The sequence below is a fragment of the Saimiri boliviensis genome, chromosome 4 (assembly GCF_048565385.1).
Source record: "Saimiri boliviensis isolate mSaiBol1 chromosome 4, mSaiBol1.pri, whole genome shotgun sequence".
NCBI lineage: Eukaryota > Metazoa > Chordata > Mammalia > Primates > Cebidae > Saimiri > Saimiri boliviensis.
This window is the reverse complement of record NC_133452.1, coordinates 23,535,913-23,556,487: the sequence shown is the minus strand read 5'-3', so window position 1 is coordinate 23,556,487 and position 20,575 is coordinate 23,535,913. Positions and strand designations below refer to the sequence as shown.

At 36.1% G+C, this 20,575-nt stretch overlaps 1 protein-coding gene across 7 annotated transcripts in view; it reads left to right on the top strand.

The window, feature by feature from the left end:
* GRM1 (glutamate metabotropic receptor 1) overlaps positions 1-20,575 on the top strand; it is a 417,120-nt gene that overhangs the window by 354,236 nt on the left and 42,309 nt on the right. For all 7 annotated transcript variants that reach the window (XM_074397312.1, XM_074397314.1, XM_010337527.3 and 4 more), the window contains one exon: positions 16,732-16,858. In XM_074397312.1, coding sequence (XP_074253413.1) covers positions 16,732-16,858 — 127 coding nt within the window. The remainder of the gene's footprint in view (positions 1-16,731; positions 16,859-20,575) is intronic.

The following is a 20,575-nucleotide window of genomic DNA, read 5'->3' as shown; positions in this document are numbered from 1 at the left end:
CATATATATTTAAAATATGTAGATGTAAAATTGTTATACTGGGAAGAGCCTAATTCTTGGACATAACTTGACTGAGGCTTGTGCAAGGTATTGAGTCCCTCTACACATGTCCCCTCATTTGCAAAATGTACATAATTAACTACACCCTATGGAGTAGTTGTCAAGATTCATATAATTCTATAGAATGCCTACCATGTAGTTTGACTTAATGTAAGTCAATTTTTTGATCATTTTATGTTCTTATCATCTTTTTATTATATTTTGTCTGTGGTAAGTTAAAGTGTATTCCTACATCGTATGATATGTTTATGCAGTTCTATGTCTCTCTTTGATTCCAATTGAATTCTTCATTTCCATTTTCTCTTTCTCTCATATTCTATATTATTACCTTCCATTCTTTCACATACATTGTTGAGTAATTAATATGTGCCAAGAACTGTGATAGCACTGTGATTGCAAAGGAAACAAACATGGCCTTTTCTTTTGAGGAACTCATAGTTAGCTGGGAAAATAGATCAGTAATTAGATTCTGTTGTTTCCCAAGCTCCCAAAAAGGATATGAGGTCCTTTGAGGACACAAGCCAGTGGAGCTAGCTCCTTTCTCTTACAGCTGACTCTCCCACAATTCTTTTTAATTTTAATTTTTAATTTTTGTGGGTACATAGTAGGTATATATATTTATGGGGTACATGAGATGTTTCAGTACAGGCATTCAATGTAAAATGAGTGCATCATGGAGAATGGGTTATTCCTCCCCTCAGTCATTTATCCTTTGAGTTACAAACATCCATTTACACTCTTTATGGTATTTTAAAATGTACAATCCAGTTATTATTGTCTATAGTCATCACTATTTGTGTTATCAAATAGTAGATCTTATCCATTCTATTTATTCTGTACCCATTACACATCCTCACCTCCTCTCCATGCCCCAACTACCCTTCCCAGCCTCTGGTAGCCATTATTTTACTAGGTCCATGAGTTCAATTGATTTGATATTTAGATCCCACAAATAAGTGAAAATATGTGATGTTTGTGTTTCTTTGCCTGGCTTATTTTACTTAACATAATAGTCTCAAGTTACATCCATGTTGTTGCAAATAACTGGATCTCATTCTTTGTTATGGCTGAATAATACTCCATTGTGTATATGTATCACATTTTCTTTACTAATTCATCTGTTGATGAACTTTTAGGTTGCTTCCAAATCTTAGCTATTATAAAAAGTGCTGCAACAAACATAAGAGTGCAGCTATTTCTTCAATATACGGATTTCATCGTTTTGTGTGTACTCAGTCATGGAATTGCTGGATCAGAGGGTAGCTCAATGTATAGGTTTTTAAGGAAACACCAAACTGTTCTCCATAGTGATTGTACTAATTTACATCCCCACCAACAGTGTAGAAGGATTTCCTTTTCTCCACATCCTTGCCGTAATTTGTTATTGCCTGTCATTTGGATATACATCATTTTAACTGGGGTGAGATGACATCTTATTGTAGTTTTAATTTGCATTCTCTGATCAATGATGTTGAGCATTTTTTCTTATACCTGTTTGCCAGTTGTATGTCTGCTTTGAGAAACACCTAGTTAAATCTTTTGCCCATGGTTTAAATTATTAGATATTTTCCCCTATAGAGTTTTTTAAGCTCCTTATATATTCTGGTTATTAATTTCTTCCTAAATGGGTAGTTTGCAAATATTTTCTTTCATTCTGTGGGTTATCCCTTCATTTTATTGATTGTATCCTTGCTATGAAGAAGCTTTCTAACTTGATATGATCCTACTTGTCGGTTTTTGCTTTGGTTGCCTATGCTTGCGGGGTATTGCTCAGTAAATTTTTGCCCAGATCAATGTTCTGAAAATTTTCCCCAAAGTTTTCTTGCATTTCCATAGTTTAGGTCTTATATTTGAGTCTTTAATTGATCTTTATTTGATTTTTGTGTATGGTGAGAGCTGGAGATCTAGTTTCATTCTTCTGCATATAAATATCCAGTTTCCCCAGCACCGTTTATTAAAGATGCTGTATTTTCCCTAGTGTATGTTATTGGCACCTTTGTCAAAAATGAGTTTACTGTAGTGGTATGGATTTTTTTCTGGGTTCTCTATTCTGATGAATTGGTCTGTGTGTCGGTTTTTATGCCAGTACTGTGCTGTTTTCGTTACTATAGCTCTGTAGTATAATTTGAAGTCAGGTAATGTAATGAGGTTTCTCCAGTTTTGTTCCCTTTGCTTAGGATAGCTTTGGCTATTCTGGGTCTTTTGTGGTTCCATATAAACTTTAGGATTTTTTTTTTCTATTTCTGTGAAGAACGGCATTGATGTTTTGAAAGATTGCATTGACTCTGTCAATTTCTTTGGCTAATCTGGATGTTTTAATGATAATGATTTTTTTCCAATCAATTAAGATAAAATATTTTTCCATTTTTGGTTGTCCTCTTTAACTTTCAGTGTTTTATAGTTTTTGTGGTAGATACCTTCACCTTTTTTGTTAAGTTAATCTCTATGTATTTAATTTTATGTATGTATATCAGTCTGTTATCCCACTGCTATAAAGAACTACCTGAGGATGGGTAATTTATAAGGAAAAGACGTTTAAATGTGCTTACAGTGTCATGGGTTGTACAGGCTTCTGCTTCTCAGAAAACTTACAATAATGGTGGAAGGTGAAGTGGAAGCAGGCAGATCTTCACATGGCTGGCAGGAAAGAGAAAGAGTGAAGGGAGAAGTGCTACACACTTTTGAACAGCCAGATCTTATAAGAACTCTATCATGAGACAGCACTAGGGGAAATGATGCTGTGTACCATTAGAAACCACCACCATTAGTCAATCATCTCCCACCAGGTCCCTTCTTCAACACTAGAAATTACAATTTGATATGAGATTTGGGAGGGGGTGGACAGAGAGCCAAAGCAATCAGTGTGGCTACTGTAAATGAAATTACTTTTTTATTTCCTTTTTATATTGTTCACTGTTGTTGACATATAAAAATGCTACTGATTTTTGTATGTTGATTTTGTATCCTGTAACGTTATTGAATTGGCATATAAGTTCCAATAGTTTCTTGTAGAGTCTTTAGGTTTTTCCAAATATAAGATAATATCATCTGCAAACAAGGACAATTTGACTCCTCCCTTTTCAATTTGGATGTCCTTCATATCTTTCCCTTATCAAATTGCTCTAGCTAATACTTACATAGTACTATGTTGAGAAGCAGTACTGATAGTGAGTATCCTTGTTGTGCTCCACATCTTAGAGGAAAGAATTTAAGTTTTTCCACATTCAGTATATTATCATCTCTGGGTCTGTAATATATGGATTTTGTGATATTGAGATATGTTCTTTCTATCCCCAGTTTTGAGGAATTTTATCATGAAAGGATGTTGAATTTTATCAAATGCTCTTTATGCATCAATTTAAATAATCATATGGTTTTTATCCTTCATTCTGTTGATATGATATATCACGTCGATCAATTTGCATATGCTGAACCGTCCGTGCATCCCAGGAATAAATCACTCTTGTTCATGGTGAATGACCTTTTTAATGTATTATTGAATTCACTTTGCTACTGTTTTGTTGAGGATTTTTGCATCAATATTCATCAGAGATAATAGCCTGCAGTTTTATTGTTTTTGAGGTATCTGTCTGGTTGTGGTATCAGAGTAATATCAGCCTTGTAACATGAGTTTGGAAGTATTTTCTCCTCCTCTATTTTTTGGAATAGTTTGAGTAGGATTGGTATTAGGTTTTCTTTAAATGCTTGGTAGAAATCTTCAGGGAAGCAATCAGGTCCCTGGCTTTTATTTACTGGGAGATCTTTTATTATGGCTTTGATTTTGTTACTTGTTATTGTTCTGTTAAGGCTTTGAATTTCTTCCTGGTTCAAACTTGGTAGGTTGTGTGTATTCATGGATTTGTCTATTTCTTCTAGATTTTTAAATTTATTGGCATATAGTTGCTCATAGTAGCTAGTGACAATCCTTCAATTTCTGCAGGATTAGTCATAATGCCTTCTTTTTAATTTCTGATTTTATTTATTTGGGTCTTCTCTCTTTTTTTCTTAGTTTGACTAAAAGTTTTTCAAGTTTGTTAACTTTTCAAAACATCAACTTTGGTTTTATTGATCTTTCATATTGTTTTTCATTTCAATTTGATTTATTTCTGCTCTGATCTTCATTATTTTTTTCATCTACTAATACTGGCTTTGGGTTGCTCTTGCTTTTCTAGTTCTTTAAGATGCACTGTTAAATTGTTCATTTGAAGTTTTTTCTCTTTTTTGATGTAGGCACTTAAAGCTGTAAACTTCCCTGTTAATACTGTTTTTTTCTGTATACCACAGATTTGGTATATTGTGTTTCCATTATAATTTGTTTCAGGAAATTTTTCTATTTCTTTATTAATTTCTTTATTGACCCACTGGTCATTCAGGAGCATATTATTTAATTTCCATGTAGTTACTGTAGTGTCCAGAATTCCTCTTGTTATTTGTTTTTGCTTTCATACCATTGTGGTCAGAGAAGATGCTTGATATTATTTCAAATTTTTTGAATGTATTGAGACTTGTTTTGTGAAATATTGTATGACCTATGCTTGATAATGACTCATTCTCAAGGAAGAGGAAGAGAGGAAGTGCTGAGAAAGAGAATGTGTATTCTGCATCTCAGAGATGAAATATTTTGTAATTATCTATTAGATCCATTTGTTTTTATAGTGCAGATTAAGAGTGATGTTTCTTTGTTGATGTTCTGACTGAAAGATCTTTCTAATTCTGAAAGTAGGTTGTTGAAATCTCCAGTCATTATTGTATTGGGGCCCATCTCTCTCTATAGCTCTAATAATATTTTCTTTACCTGCCTGGATGCTCCAGTATTTGGCACATATATGTATAAAATTGTTATATCCTCCAGTTGAACTGACCCTTTTATCATTATATAGTGACCTTCTTAGCCTCAGAGTTTTTGTCTTGAAATTCATATTTTCTGGTATGAGTATTGCGACCCGTGCTCTTTTTTGATTTCCATTGGCATGGACTATCTTTTGACATCTCTTTATTTTCTGTCTAAGTGTGTCTTCATAGGTGAAGTGTGTTTTTGTAGGCAGCAGATTAATGGATCTTGTTTTTTCATCCATTCAGCCAGTTGATGTCTTTTAATTAGAGAATTTAATCCATTTACCTTCAATGTTATTATAGATAAATAAGGACTTATTCCTGCCATTTTGGTATTTGTTTTCTGGTTGTTTTGTGGTCTTCTCTCCCTTCTTTCTTTCCTTCCTGTTTTCCTCTAGTGAAGGTAATTTTCTCTGGAAACACGATTTAATTTCTCGCTTTTCATTTATGTGTGTGTTTCCATTGTATGTTTTTTGTCTTGAAGTTACAATGAGGCTTACGAATACTACCTTATAACCTGTTAATTTAACCCATAACAAGTTAACACTGTTTTCATAAACAACAACAACAAAAAAAACAAAAACAAAACAAAAAAAAAAAACAAGAAAAAAGAAAACTAGTTAAAACTATATGCCTTAACTTTGTCCCGCTGCTTTTAAACTTTTTGTTGTTTCTATATGTATCTTATTATACTGGCTATGTCTTGAAGAGTTGTTGTAGTTATTTTCGATTGGTTCATCATTTAGTCTTTCTACTTAAGAGTAATTTACATAGCACAGTTATGGTGTTATAATATTCTTTTTTTCCATGTACTTATTATTACCTGTTAACTTTGTAACTTTAGGTGATAATTTATTGCTGATTAATGTTCTTTTATTCTTGATTGAAGTATTCTCTTAAGTATTTCTTGGAGGACAGGTTTGTCTTTTCTTTCTTTCTTTCTTTCTTTCTTTCTTTCTTTCTTTCTTTCTTTCTTCTTACTTCCTTCCTTCTTTCCTTCCTTTCCTTTCTTCCATTCTTCCTTCCTTTCTCTCTCTTTCTTTCTCCTTCCTTTCTTCCTTCCTTCCTTTCCCTCCCTCCCTCCATCCCTCCCTCCCTCACTTCCTTCCCCTCCCTCCCTCTGTCCCTCCCTCCCTCCCTCCATGTGGTGTTTGGTTTTCTGTTCCTGTGTTAGTTTGCTGAGAATGAGGGTTTCCAGCTTTATTTATGTTCCTGCAAAGGACATGAACTAATCCTTTTTTATGACTGCATGGTATTCCATGGTGTATATGTGCCACAATTTCTTGATCCATTCTATCATTGATGGGCATTTGGGTTAGTTCCAAGTCTTTGCTATTGTGAACAGTACTGCAATAAACATAAATATGAATGTGTCTTTATAGTGGAATGATTTAATTTTTTTTTCCTTCAGCATCTTAAATATATATTCCCACTATCTATCTCCTGGCCTGTAAAGTTTCCATGGAGGAGTCTGCTGCTAGACATATCGGAGCTGCATTTTAAGTTGTTTTTTTCTCTTGCTGCTTTTAGAATTCTTTCTTCATCCTTCACATAATACCATGATTATTAAATGCCTTGAGGTTATCTTCTTTGGGTTCAAACTTTTCAGAGTTCTATACCTGATATGGTTTGGCTGTGTCCACACCTAAATCTCAAACTCTAACTCTCATAATTCCTACATGTCATGGGAAGGACCCAGTGGGAGGTAAGTGAATCATGAGGGCAGGTCTTTCTGGTGCTGTTCTGATGATAGTGAATAAGTCTCACAAGATATAATGATTTTATAAAGGGGAGTTCCCCTGCACATGCTGTTTCTCTTGCCTGCCACCATGCAACATGTGACTTTACTCCTCCTTTGCCTTCTACTATGGCTGTGAGGCCTTCCCAGCCATGCTGAACTGGGAGTCTATTAAACTTTTTTCCTTCATAAATTACCCAGTCTTGGGTATGTCTTTATTAGCAGCACAAGAACAGACAAATACAGTAAATTGGTAATTGGAGTCAGGCACTGCTGTAAAGATACTTGAAAATGTGGAAGTAACTTTAGGACTGGGTAACAGGCAGAGGTTGGAACAGTTCAGAGGACTCAGAAGAAGATAGGAAAGTGTAGGAAAGTTTGGAACTTCCTAGAGACTTATTGAATGGCTTTGACTAAAATACTAAAAGTGGTATGGACAATGAAGTTCAGGTGGAGGTGGTCTCAGATGGAGATGAGAAACTTGTTAGGAATTGGAGTAAAGGTCACTTTTGCTATACGAAGAGACTGATAGTATTTTGCCCCTGCCCTTGAGACCTGTGGAACTTTGAACTTGAAGGAGATAATTAGGGTATCTAGTAGAAGAAATTTCTAAGCAGCAAAGCATTCAAGAGGTGAAAGAGAATAAAAGTTTGGAAAATTTGTAGCCTGGTAATGCAGTAGAAAAGAAAAACCCATTTTCTGGGGAGAAATTCAAGCTGGTTGTAGAAATTTTCATAAGTAACATGCAGCGCAATGCTAATCACCAAGACAGTGAAGAAAATGTCTCCAGGGCATGTCAGAGACCTTTAGGGAAGCCCCTCCTATCACAGATCCAGAAGCCTAGGAGGAAAAAATGGTTTCCTAGGCTAGTTCTAGGGCTTCCCTGCTGTGTGCAGCCTAGGGACTTGGTGCCCTGGTTCCCAGCCATGGCTAAAAGGGGCCAATGTAGAGCTCAAGCTGTTGCTTCAGTGGGTGCAAGCCCCAAGCCTTGGTAGTTTTCATGTAGTGTTGGGCTTGTGGGTGCATGGAAGTCATGAAATGAGTGGGAACTTTCATCTATATTTCAAAGGATATATGGAAATACCTGGATGTTCAGGCAAAGGTGTGCTGCATTGGTGGAGCCCTCATGGAGAACTTCTGCTAGGGAAGTGCAAAAGAAAAATGTGACATGTGAACCCCCATATAGAGTTTCCACTGGGGCACTGCCTAGCGGAGCTGTAAGAAGAGGGCCACCTTCTTCTTACAACTCCACTGTAAGAAGTCTTACAATCCCCATAATCCACCAAACCCGAGAATGGTAGATCCATTCCACTGACACTTGCTCTGTGTGCCTGGAAAAGCTTCAAACATTCAATAGCAGCCTATGAAAGCAGCCAGGAGGGGAGTTTATCTGATAAAGCCGAAGGGGTTGAGTTACCCAAGACCATGGGAACCCACCTCTTGCATTGGTATGACCTGGATGTGAGACATGGAGTCAAAAGATATCATTTTGGAACTTTCAAGTTTAATGACTGCCATATTGGATTTTGGGCTTACATAAGGCCTGTAGCCCTTTCATTTTGGCCGATTTCTCCCAATTGGAATGGATGTATTTACTCAATTCCTGTACCCCCATTGTATCTAGGAAGTAATTAATTTGCTTTTGATTTTACAGGCTCATAGATGGAAGAGATTTGCCTTATTTCAGATGAGACTTTATACTGTTTACTTTTGAGTTAATTCTGAAATGAGTTAAGACTTTGTGGAACTGTTGAGAAGGCGTAATAGTTTCTGAAATGTGAGGACATGAGATTTGGGAGGGGCTGGGGTAGAATGATACAGTTTGGCTGTGTCCCCACTTAAATTTTAAATTATAGCTCCCATAATTCCCATGTGTCATGGGAGGGACCCAGTGGAGGTAACTGAATCATGAGGACCATTCTTTCCTGTGCTGTTCTCATGATAATGAATAAGAGAATAGTTTCATTAAGGTGAGTTTCCCTTCACATTCTCTCTCTTGCATGCCTTCCTCTATACAAGACATGACTTTTGTACTCCTTTGCATTCTGCCATGATTGTGAGGCCTCTCTAGCCACGTGAAACTGTGAGTCAAACCTTTTTCCTTTACAAATTATCCAGTCTCAGCTATGTCTTTATTGGCAGCATGAGAACAGACTCATACAATACCCATCTTGTACTTGGATATTGGTATCATATGCTACATTTGGGAAGTTCTCTGATAATAACTTTTTAATATACTTTCTACCTCTATCCTTTTCTCTACCATGTCTTTAAGGCCTATAATCCTTAGATTTGCCCTTTTGAGGCTGTTTTATAGATACCGTAGGTGTGCTTTATTGTTTTTTATTCTTTTTTCTTTTGTATCCTCTGATAGGTATTTTCAAATCTCCTATCTTTAAGCTCACTAATTCTTTTCTCTGCTTGATTCATTCTGCACTAAAGGACTCCAATATGCATTATTCAGTATGCTGATTGCATTTTTCAGCACCAGAATTTCTGCTTCTTTATTTTTAATTATTTCCATCTCTTTGTTAAATTTATCTGATAGCATTCTGAATTCCTTCTCTGTGTTATCTTGAATTTCTTTGAGTTTCCTCAATATAGCTGTTTTGAAGTCTCTGTGTGAAAGGTCACATATCTCTGTTTCTCCAAGATTGGTTCTTGGTGCCTTATTTAGTTCATTTGGTGAGGTCATGTTTTCCTGGATGGTGTTGATGCTAGCACATGTTCTTTGGTGCATGGGCATTGAGGATTTAGGTATTTAATGTAGCATTTACTGTCTAGGATTATTTGTAACCATCCTTCTTGGGAAGGCTTTCCAAATATTTGAAAGAACTTGAGTGTTGTGATCCAAGCTGTATCTGCTTTAAGAGGCTCTCCCAAGCCTAGGAACACTGTGATTCTTGCAGACTCATACAGGTACCACTTTAATGGTCTAGGACGAGATCCAGGAGAGTTCTCTGCATTATCAGAGACTCTTGTTCTTTTCTCTTACTCCCTCTCTCTCTCTCTCTCTCTCTCTCTCTCTGTCTGTCTTTCTGTCTCTCTCTATTTCTGTTCTGAGCCACTTAAAGCTGTGAGTTGAGGGACACAAATACCCATGTGGCCACCACAACTCTGACTTTGAGAGGTCAGTCCTCAAATAAGCACAGCACTGGGCCTTTCTCAAGGTATGCTGTAACCACTCCCTGCTACCTAAATCTGCTCAAGGCCCTTCGCACTACAATCAGCAAGTGGCTAAGCAAGTCAGGTCTGTGTACTTCCTTTCAGGACAGCAAATTATTCCATGCCCTGGGTGAATCTAGAAGTTCCATCTGAGAGTCAAGGACTAGACTCAAAATCCTTAGAAGTCTACCTGGTGTTCTGTCATACTGCAGCTGAGTTGGCACTCAAACCACAAGATGCAGTCCTTCACATGCTTTCTCTCCTTTCCAAAGGTAGAGGAGACTCACCCCATTACACTGCCACTCCAGGCCATAAGGAGTACTGGCAGATTACCTCTGAAGGCCTAAGGTCCCTGAAGTCAGCTTGTGGTGAATGCTCCCCAGCCTGGCACACACCCTTCAGGGCAGTGGGCTCCCCTGTGGTTCAAAGCAAATCCAGAAATGTAGTTCAAGAGTCAAGTCATGGAATCAGGAGCCCCAGGAGCCCATTTGGTACTCTACCCGCTTGTGGCCATACTGGTACTTAGAATAAAGCCCCCTTTACTTTCCCCTCTGCTTCTCCCAAGCAGGAGTTTTGTCCTATATCCACCACAGCTGGTAATCTGTTGAGTCTTACCTGAAGCCAGTCTCAAAGTCTCACTCAAGGCCCTCAACATAGTACCTGTGTATAGCTGTTTGTATATAGGGCCCAAGGGCATTTCACTTAGCAGGTGATACACACTGCCAGGTCTGAGTCCTCTCCTTCTGACTCAGGTTTTCTTCTGGCCCAGGATGTGTCTAGAAATGTACTCTGGGAGCTAGGCCCTGGAACAGGGGCTTCACAACTCTGAAGGATGCCTTATCCTGCTATGGCTGAGGTGGTATCCTAGGTGCAAGACAAAGTCCTCCCCACTCTTTCCTTTTCTTTTCTCAAGTGGAAAGAAGGGGTCTTTTTTGGAGCTGCAAGCTGTACAACCTGGGGTTAGGGAAGGGGTGATGCCAGCACTCCCTTAACTTCCCCAGCTGGTGTCTCAGTATGTTGTCTGCCCCCACGAGTCCACTGTCTCTGGGCCTAGCTCGCCCCTAGGACTCACCTAAGAGTTCAAGGCCTTATGATCTAGACCGTGTTTCAAGTTTACTTGGAGACACAGAATCCTGTAGCTCTCAGTGGCAAGGTTTGCAGGCACTCAACTTCTAACTCATGGAATCAGCGAGTCTCTTCTGGCTAGGGCTGGTTTAAATGCTCCTGCTGTGGGCGAGCATCAGCTGAATTTAATTTGGTTTTCCCTTCTGTTCTAACAGGACAGCACTGAGGTAAGTGCTTCACAATTACTGTGTTTTCCCACCCTCAGTACCTAAGGATGCTCTTGCACCATGCGGCAGCATCTAGAGAGTGGAGAAGGGGTGACGTCAGCAGTTCAGGACTGTTTTTTCTAACTCTTCAGTGCCTCCTTCATCAATATGAAGTTAAAACCAGATACTGAGTACTCACTTGATTTTTGGTTCTGTATAGGTATTTGTTGGGGTCCCTGGTGGGGAAGGCAGATAATTGGTGGAATTCTCTATTCCACCATCTTGCTCTGCCTTGTCTGCCAGAAACAGTTTAATCTTTCCTACTAGAGTAAACCCAGTTCCTTTATTCTTTTTAGTCTTTCAGATGTTTCTCTTTCAAAGAAAATTTTCTCTTTTACCTTTTGACAGTGACTTTTCCACCGTTACGTTTTCCTGGTGCTGTTTGCTTTCTTTGATTTATTCTCTAAATAAAATTTTGATTTAAACAAATCCATTTCATGTTACTTCAGAAACGTAGTCACAAAGTGGACATTTAATTTCCTATGGTGTAAATGTTTGAAGACACTCACAGTGTATATAAAGTGAATCATAGCATTGTGCGTAGCAGCAGATTACCGACTCTCACTAACAGGCATAGAACCATATATACAGCATGTCAAAAGAATCATAACAAGTCCTATGTCTTAGAAAGCTTTAGTCCAGCCGTCCCCAAGCTATGGCCCGCGGGCCGCATGCAGCCCCCTGAGGCCATTTATCCGGCCCCCCGCCGCACTTCAGGAAGGGTCACCTCTTTCATTGGTGGTCAGTGAGAGGAGCATAGTATGTGGCGGCCCTCCACCGGTCTGAGGGACAGTGAACTGGCCCCCTGTATAAACAGTTTGGGGATGCCTGCCCTAGTCCTTCAAGGCAGGTTTCAGTAAAATGTTAAAACTTTTCTATGACTCAGAGTTGTCATAGAAAGCATTTTAGTGTGACAAAAATTAAGCAATACTTTATTCACTTATTGAATGTATACATCATATAAAAGAAATATCAGTTACTATGATGAACATAAAAATAATTTTTAATTTGTGACTTTGGGGAAACTATAAATAAGAGATAATAACCTAATACATTTTTAAAAAACAACTTACCGGAATGAAACATATCCACCACGTATTCATAAAACAATTAGAGGACAAAAGCTAACTTGTGGTAATAAAATATCAACAATATTTTTATTGATGAAGAGTTCCAAATAAAATGTTTTGAAAGACTCACTACTTTAAAATAATCACTGAAGCATGTGACTTTTGTGTCTGATCTTGAAAGCAGTGACATAGAGGGCCTGATGTAGGAAAGATGACATTCTAAACAGAAGGTAATACGCATTTAAGTACAGAGGCTGCCCTTCCTTTTTTCACAGACATATGTAAGAAATTAATAATAGACAAAGTTAGGCACAGAAACAAAAACTAGGGGCCAAGTGAATGCCTGATGGAAGAACTTATATTTCCAATGTCTTAGAATAGAAGGCACTAAAGTTCTTTGAGTTCTTTGAAAAAAATTATGTTTTTGAAAAATATTCAATTCAACACTCACTCATTGGCTGTGTGTGATTGGTATATTTCTGTGCCTTAATGAGTAATCTGCGAAAACACTGAAAGAATGGCATAGTCCTTTCCTCTGAGGAGCCATGGGCTATTTGGATAATCTTGGCAGCTATGTGCATCTTACTCTGAAGTGAGAAGAAATTAGAGACATGGTATATTATTCCATATATAATGGATCATACTGGCAGGGAACATGATTTCAGTGTAGAGTAATAGAGTCTGAGTCTAGAAGGGTGGCTGTGAAGATAGAAATTATAAATTTCATCTTACGGGTATCATATGGCGAAAGTCCACATGCTTGGTGCACTTGGTACGTAAAGGTGGGGAATAAAAAGTAACTCCATTTAAGCATCCCTATTTTTCATTCTGTATTAAAGATATAAGCTAATAACATGATCATTAATTTATTCATTCAGTCAAAAGCTAATGTTCAATATCTTCCATGTACTGGTTATTTGCAGAATCTACTTTCACCAATCATCCTCCATAAGTAAATTTGTTTAGCATTATCATCTTTTGGATTTGTCTAATTAGCAGTACTAATTTTACAGGGAGAGAAAGATAAAGCTGGTTGAGGTAGCATATAGTAATTTGTGATGGCTCTTACTGTACTGCTTAACCTCATTAAAATAAGACAGCAGCATTTATTTATTAATTCAGTTTTTCTCATATCATTTAGAAATCTTTTATAATTTAAATTTCTCTTGCCTGTTTTGAGGCATGTCTATTTTAAGGATAGGTGTGAGTTTTTTCAAAAATGACTTAATTTGACTCTACTTTCAAAAGTTATTTGAAAGTAAAAGTAGAAAAAGAAAACCTTTTATACTTGTTGAAAATATTCTGTCATTTAATCTTTTTATGTAATTCTAAAACAGTGGTATAAATGTCAACCTGATCTGCAGGAGGGTTATTTTATTTTTATGAAGCCTAGAGTTTCTATTATTTTAAAATATGGCAATAATTAGAGTTTAGTTTCTGATTTTACAGATGGGACTATTTGAACACTTTTAATGTGTTAGAGAGAAACTTCTGCTCCTAGAGATGATGGATAAACAGAGTCCAGACTTAGCCTTCTGCCATAAGCAACTAGAAATCTTGATGAAATATATGAAACAACTGTGTTCAGACATTGGAAAATAGTACATGACCTTGAGTTCATGGAAGTGAGAGGAAACAAACACAAAACCTAAAATCACTCAGCTTTCTGCCTCCAGTCAGAAAGACAGAAACAGTTTCCTTATTGTTGTTCATTTGAGAGAGAAAACAAATGTAGGTTGGCCATCTTGCTAATTTAAGAAGACAGAATCAGAGTTTTAGAGGGCCAAATCAGCTAGAATCTGCATTGTAAAGTATGGAAGAAGATGGATCTATGCAAAAAAGGAGTCAAAAAAATTAGCGTAGGCATTCCCTTGAGTATTTGATTGAATACTAATCTACATGTCAGCAGGCGGGTATTTTGAGTTCAGTTCAGTTCAGGAACACTTACTAGGGAGTTGGATTTCCAGAGCTGACATACAGCCAGGAATTTTTCCAGCTTCCACTAGCCAGAGTAGACATATCTTGTTGAATACATAAGGAATTAAGTAAAAGCTCTTGGAGTGTCATATCTTAATAATGAGGCTAAACTATTCCTAGAATAGCAACTATTCTAGACTTGATCCAAACATTTAAAATCAAAGCCCAAAGGGAGCAAACAGAGCTGTAAGTTGCTTAACTGCCTGCTCAAAGTCCAACATTCCTTTAAAAAAAAAGGAAGAAAAATAAATCCACACTCTATATCTTAATGCACACAATGTCATGCATCTGGCCAAAAATTTGTAGAAAACTGGTAAAATGTGTTACATTACCAGGAAGAAAACTGAGCAATAGAAACAATTCCAGCAATTACATTGATGTTGAAATTAGCAGTCCAGGGCATCAAAACAGGATAAATACATGCCAAAATATTTAAAAACAGACATAAATATAAAAAGAATAAAAATGAAAATATAAAAATAACAAAATGGAAGTTATAGAGATGAAAAATAGTATATCTAAGAAAAAAACATTTTAATGGATTGGATTAACAACACATTTGTTGTTGTAGAACTAAAGGTCAGTGAACTCAAAAACATAGCAATAGGAAACAGCCAAATGAGGCAGAAAGAGAAAAAATTAAAAACTAAGAGAAATGAGCAGACTCTCAGTTACTTGCAGAGTAATACTGAGGGGTAGACTATAAGTGCAACAGAAGCTCCAAAAGGATGGGAGATTGAAGCAGGTCAAAAGAAAACCTGAAGAAATAATGGCTGTAAACTTTTAAATGTAATGAAAATGTAAACCCAAGTCCATAAAGCTCAACAAATCCCAAGCAAGATAAACACTAAGAAGCCATTATAAAGTTGCTAAAAACCAGTGATAAAAAAAATTAATGTTATCCAAAATAAGAAAGGGCTGATACATGCAGAGAAATAAAATAACAGTTATGCCAGACTTCTTATCAGAAACTATAGGTGAGACAAGAAAGAAATAACATCTTTAAAGCACTGAAAGCAAAAAAAGAAATCTTTTACCTAGAATTCTATTCCCTGGGACAAGGAAATAGCATAACATGCTGAAACAAAAAATAAATACACTGTCAACGTAAACTTCCATAGCAAGTGAAAATGTTATTTTTGAAATACTAAGGCAAAATTAATGCTTTTTCAAACAAATAAAAGCTGAGTGAGGTCATATTCTCAGACAGGCACTGCTGTAAATGTTAAAGAAAGGTCTTCAGGAAGAAGAAAATTATATCAGACCAAAATGTGGACCAACACAAAGTAATTTTAAAAACCAGAAATGTAAATATATGAGTAAATATAAAATATAATGTCTTTCTTATAAAACTTATTTCAGAGATAATTAACTGTTTAAAGCAAAAATAATAATTCATTTGAGAACGGGCTATAAAATAAATATGTAGAGGTAGAATGTATAAAACTATTACCTAAAGGATGGGAGGGGAAAATGGAAGAATATTATTGTAGGTTTCTTACATTATACATAAAGCAGTATAATCTTATCCAAATGTAGACTGTGATAAATTAGTGATGTATATTTTCAACTTTAGAGCAACCACTAAAACATAATAATGAGGTCTAACTAATGAGCCCCTGCGGGGATAAATTAAAATGCTAAAAAGAAGGCAGAAAACAAAGAACAGATGGGACAGACAAAAGCAAAATAAGAGATGATTGATTTATATCAAACCATATTGATTATTATAATAAATGTAAATGTACTAAACAATAAAAGGAAGAAGTTGCCAGACTAGAGATAAAGGCAAGACAAAATTATATGCTGTCTCCAAGAGACTCACTTTAAATGCAATGTGATTTTATGTTTATTTTTGTGCTATGGAGTGTAAAGTGTTCACCAAACAAATTGAAAATGGGGGAAAGTTTAAACTGCTCAAATAACAAGTGGTTCTCCCATAATTTTGAACTAGTAATTTTGCTACCAAGACTTGATATGATCTTTTGAATTCACTAGAAAAAGTCAGGCAGGGCAATACTTGATTCTGAATTCTTAGCTAATCATTCTGTTTTTATGTACATATATACTTGCTCTCGAGTGAAATTGTCTATAATTCAGTCTTTCATAATTACAAAATATTGTATAATTACTTAGCTTTTATGAATTAATAAGGTTTTATCTGTGACATTTTGTGGTAAAACATTACTTGCTTTCTCAGGGAAGAAAAAAGTATATTTTTTACTTTTTTGAAAGTAATAAATGGTAATATAAACAAAGATTAAATTAAACTGTTTCATTTTTAACTCTGCAAAAAATGTAGTCAAATAACTCTATAAAATAAATTAATATTGAAAAGCCTACAAACCCAGCATGGAATGAATTGACATTTCCATCTGAACTCTAAGATAATCAAGTATATGCAAATTCACATTCTTAAGATTCCTCAGCATATAAGATTTTTTTTTCAAAGTTAGTCTTTTCTTCTTTGTTCATAGTCTGAAAACAAGTCCTCATCTGAAATAGAAGCTTTTCTGAGAAAACTCTCTTTAAAATTCATGAAATATCTGTGTTATAGGTTATACGGAAAGGAGAAGTGAGCTGCTGTTGGATTTGCACGGCCTGCAAAGAGAACGAGTATGTGCAAGATGAGTTCACCTGCAAAGCTTGTGACTTGGGATGGTGGCCCAATGCAGATCTAACAGGTAGGAGCTGCCTCACTTGGAAACCTTGTCCCTGACCATTTGCCTTTCTGATGTGTCCATCGCTCAAATGAGAATGATTAGCTCATATCTTCTCAATGTTAATTTACAATGCACACTTTTAAGTGTTCATGTCAAGGAATGCATAAATCTCTTATAAGTTTTCTATAATCTTCATTGAAAAGAAAGTTCATGTAAATCTGTATAACAATGAATTGCTGTGTGGTAGAACATGGTATTTTAGAGTTGTTTTCTGTTTTTCTTTAAATTGTATTTGAAGGTATTTCTGGCCACCTGAATTTATATTTGCTATCATTCCTTCAATATCTCCCATGGATGAGGCACAACTGTAGGTCCTAAAGATAGAAAGGTAAATGAAACACTGTCCCAGCTTTTATTTTGCTTAAAATCTATCAGGGAAGGAACATGGAAAATACAATAAAACATAGCAGAATGATTGAAATAATAGAGATATCTATAAAGTGCATAAAGTTTGTTAGGCAGGCAAGAAGAAGAAAAGAATTTCAGACCTAAAGTCAAACATGGGAAACATGAAAGTTTATGACACATTTACAGAAAACCATAGAACAAGTATATGGCATTGGTGGGTAGACATAATGGCCCAGTAGAGTAGTGGTCAGAAATGAGAATAGACAAGGACACTGACGGGATGGCCAAGTGCTTCTGTGTTACCTTCTTCTACACGTTTGGACTTTGGCTTTAAGCACAGGAGAACCACTAAAGAATTTTAAAGTGGTGAATGACATCATGATATCTGTATTTCTGAAGTATGCTTCATGTGGTGGTATAGGAAGCTGTTGTATTGATGCAAGTGAGTTATTTGAAAACACGTGGACTAGAACAGCTACAGTGGGAATGGAAACGAATCAATGAATGCAACAGATGATTCACTGGTAAAACCAATGGAACTCAGAGGGATTGATTATATGAGTTTGTAAGTTTCCTAAGAGTGATGTTCATATAAATGAGTTTTGTTTTTCACAGACCTTGTTATGAGCTTACAGAGGAGAAATGATTCATAAAACTTTGCATAAATTTTAGGAGCCATAAAAGCTTTTTTTAAAAAAAAATCTGAGTACATAGACACTTTGTCATCTGAATAATCTAGCCTCTTGTCTTAGAAAGAGGCCTCTAGCTGAGGCCTAGAGAGGTGAAGTTGTATGGCCAAAGTCAGTAAAATAGTGAGATTCAGAAACTACTCCATTGACCCCTGACTCCATGCCTTTTTGGGTGCTGTTGAAAATCATCCGAAAATGTAATATTATTGATGATTGGTTACTTTTTTACTTGTTTCCAAGTAAGAATATGCAACTAAAAAATCATGCAGGTTTTTCAAAGTATATCAGAAATGACTAGGTAAGTAGAACTAGGTCAGGTAACTAAAATTATACTTACTAAGTGACAATACCTTGTAAAATGTTAATTTTGTTAGAAAAAAATTAAACAGCAGCAGAAAGCTTTCATGTCACCTAGTATAAAGGTCCTTTTTAAAGAGAAGAAAAGTAGATCAGAATGTTTTTGAAGGTAAGAACTGCATCTCACTCATCTTTTTATTTGCCAGCTAAATTTCATGCCTAAAAATTACCCAGGAATTGCCCACCTCCAGAGATTCCCCTTTGCTCAGTCTGGAGTGGAACTCAGCAGATCCTGATGCAATTAATCCCTGTCCCACCCATTGAGAAACACCATTTTCTTGTGCATAGCCTGATGCCTTGAATATAATGGCTACTTAATGTATGTTTGTCAAATTGAGGGAATTAAGAAAAAGGGACTCATCGAGGTCAATGCAGTTGGTTAATAGAAAAACCACAGTGAGAATTCACGATTGTTTGTCAGTGGATCTAATGAATGCTCTCTGACTCTGCCATGGTTGCATGCAGTGGACTGGCTTGGAAAAGCTTTTTAAACCTCATTTGGGACTCATGCCTTCTATCCACTTTACACTATTTCTCTTCAAATTTTTATCCTCCTTCATAGTGTGTGCCTCCTGCCAGGCCACTTTTTCTTGTATATGTAGGTCCCCTTAGATGGCCATTGTGTTTGAGAGCTGGGGTTGACTGAGAGTCACTCCTCTCCTCTGTTTGACTGAGATCACAACTGACTAGGAAGAAGCTCAAAGACAAAAGTGACCTCTTTATCAGGTTAATCTTAGAAGTCCGAAGTCTTGGCTTTGAGGTACAAAAATTTTTCTCCTGTCTACATTTTTGGGGCTTTCTCAAACTTTTCTCACTGCTCCATTTCACTTTAATTAGGGCTTATCTTGCACATTAAAAAGAACTTCTATTCTCTTTTAAAACATTATGATCAAAAAAAACTTCATAAAAAGACCTGATATGATGTAATACTGGAACTCAAAGTCATATCTTTTATTCTCTAGAGATGCTTTATTGTGGAATTATTGTATATTGTCTGCCCACTGCCAAATGATCATTTCCATTGATTAGGGATCTTTAACTTGGCAAAGTGTTTTTTAAATTCTCCTTGGTTAAAAATAGATGAATATTAATACAGTCACATTTCTAAAGATTTCTCATATGCATAAAAGTCACTTTAACATTCAAATGAGTTGAGCCAGCAACTGCTCAGACCGTGGTGTTAGCTAATAACAGGCATGCAGCTACGATGGGGTCATATATTCAGATGATTTTGTAAATTTTATCTTAGGGTCTTTCAGAATATAGATTTCTCAATCTAATGTATACTTATGTTTTAATGATCCCTATTTATTCTGCATTTCTTTTAGTCTCATATACGAATGGAAAATGAAATCTCATTTACCACTTGCTTGGTGCCATGTCAAGCACAAAGCAAGGGCATAGTCTGTGCCGATGTGTTCTGGGTGTTACCATGGTAGCGGTAGTTGTGAAAAGAAACCCACGGGAACAAAATACGAAAAATCAGTAGAATTACCCAGAAAAGTCAATGCATTGCATTATCAATAGCTTGATATAATTAAATTATTGAGTTAGTATGTTGATTGGCTCTAGTAATATCTAGGCTCAGATAAATTCTTATTAGTAGTAAGAGAAATAGTAAAGACAACCTCAAATTTTTATGTAAGGGAAGAAATATGAATAAACAAGAATATAAAAAGGAGAGTATGATATACACAAGAATTTTATAATGATGATCTTGCACAGAAGATCCTGGTATGGTTATTAGCATGCTCAAAGGTCCTTGGGTTAGCAGTTAACTTCCATGCCCTTTCTACTTCCGGAGACTTTTGCAGAACTTCAGTTTAAAATTACTAATAATCAGTATATTAAGGTTCCCTTTTATTTTTCTAGGGTGTTGGGAATGATGAGGTCATGAATAAATATTCCAGTGAAAATGTCCTCATATCGCTGGCTTTATAAACTGGAATGTTTCAGCTAAGAAATAAAAATCTAGTTGTATTTTAGCCGTTGTGAGGATTGTGGCTTTTTAACAGTGGAATGCTTACACGGAGTCATAAAATAAGCACACTATTTGCACTAGTACCTAGTAACAAATAATAGAGGGAAATTAATGTATACAATCCATCTGGAGATCCTCAAAAGTTTCTTTTTCTATTTTATCAATGTCCCATACTTTTTTTCCAAATTAATTCAATTACAAATGAAGCACGAGCTGGACAAATCTTCTGCTATCCTGAAAATGTCTTCCCATTGCTGTTTAATTGGCCAACTTGCCCCTCCAGAATAAGTTGTCTCATTTTTC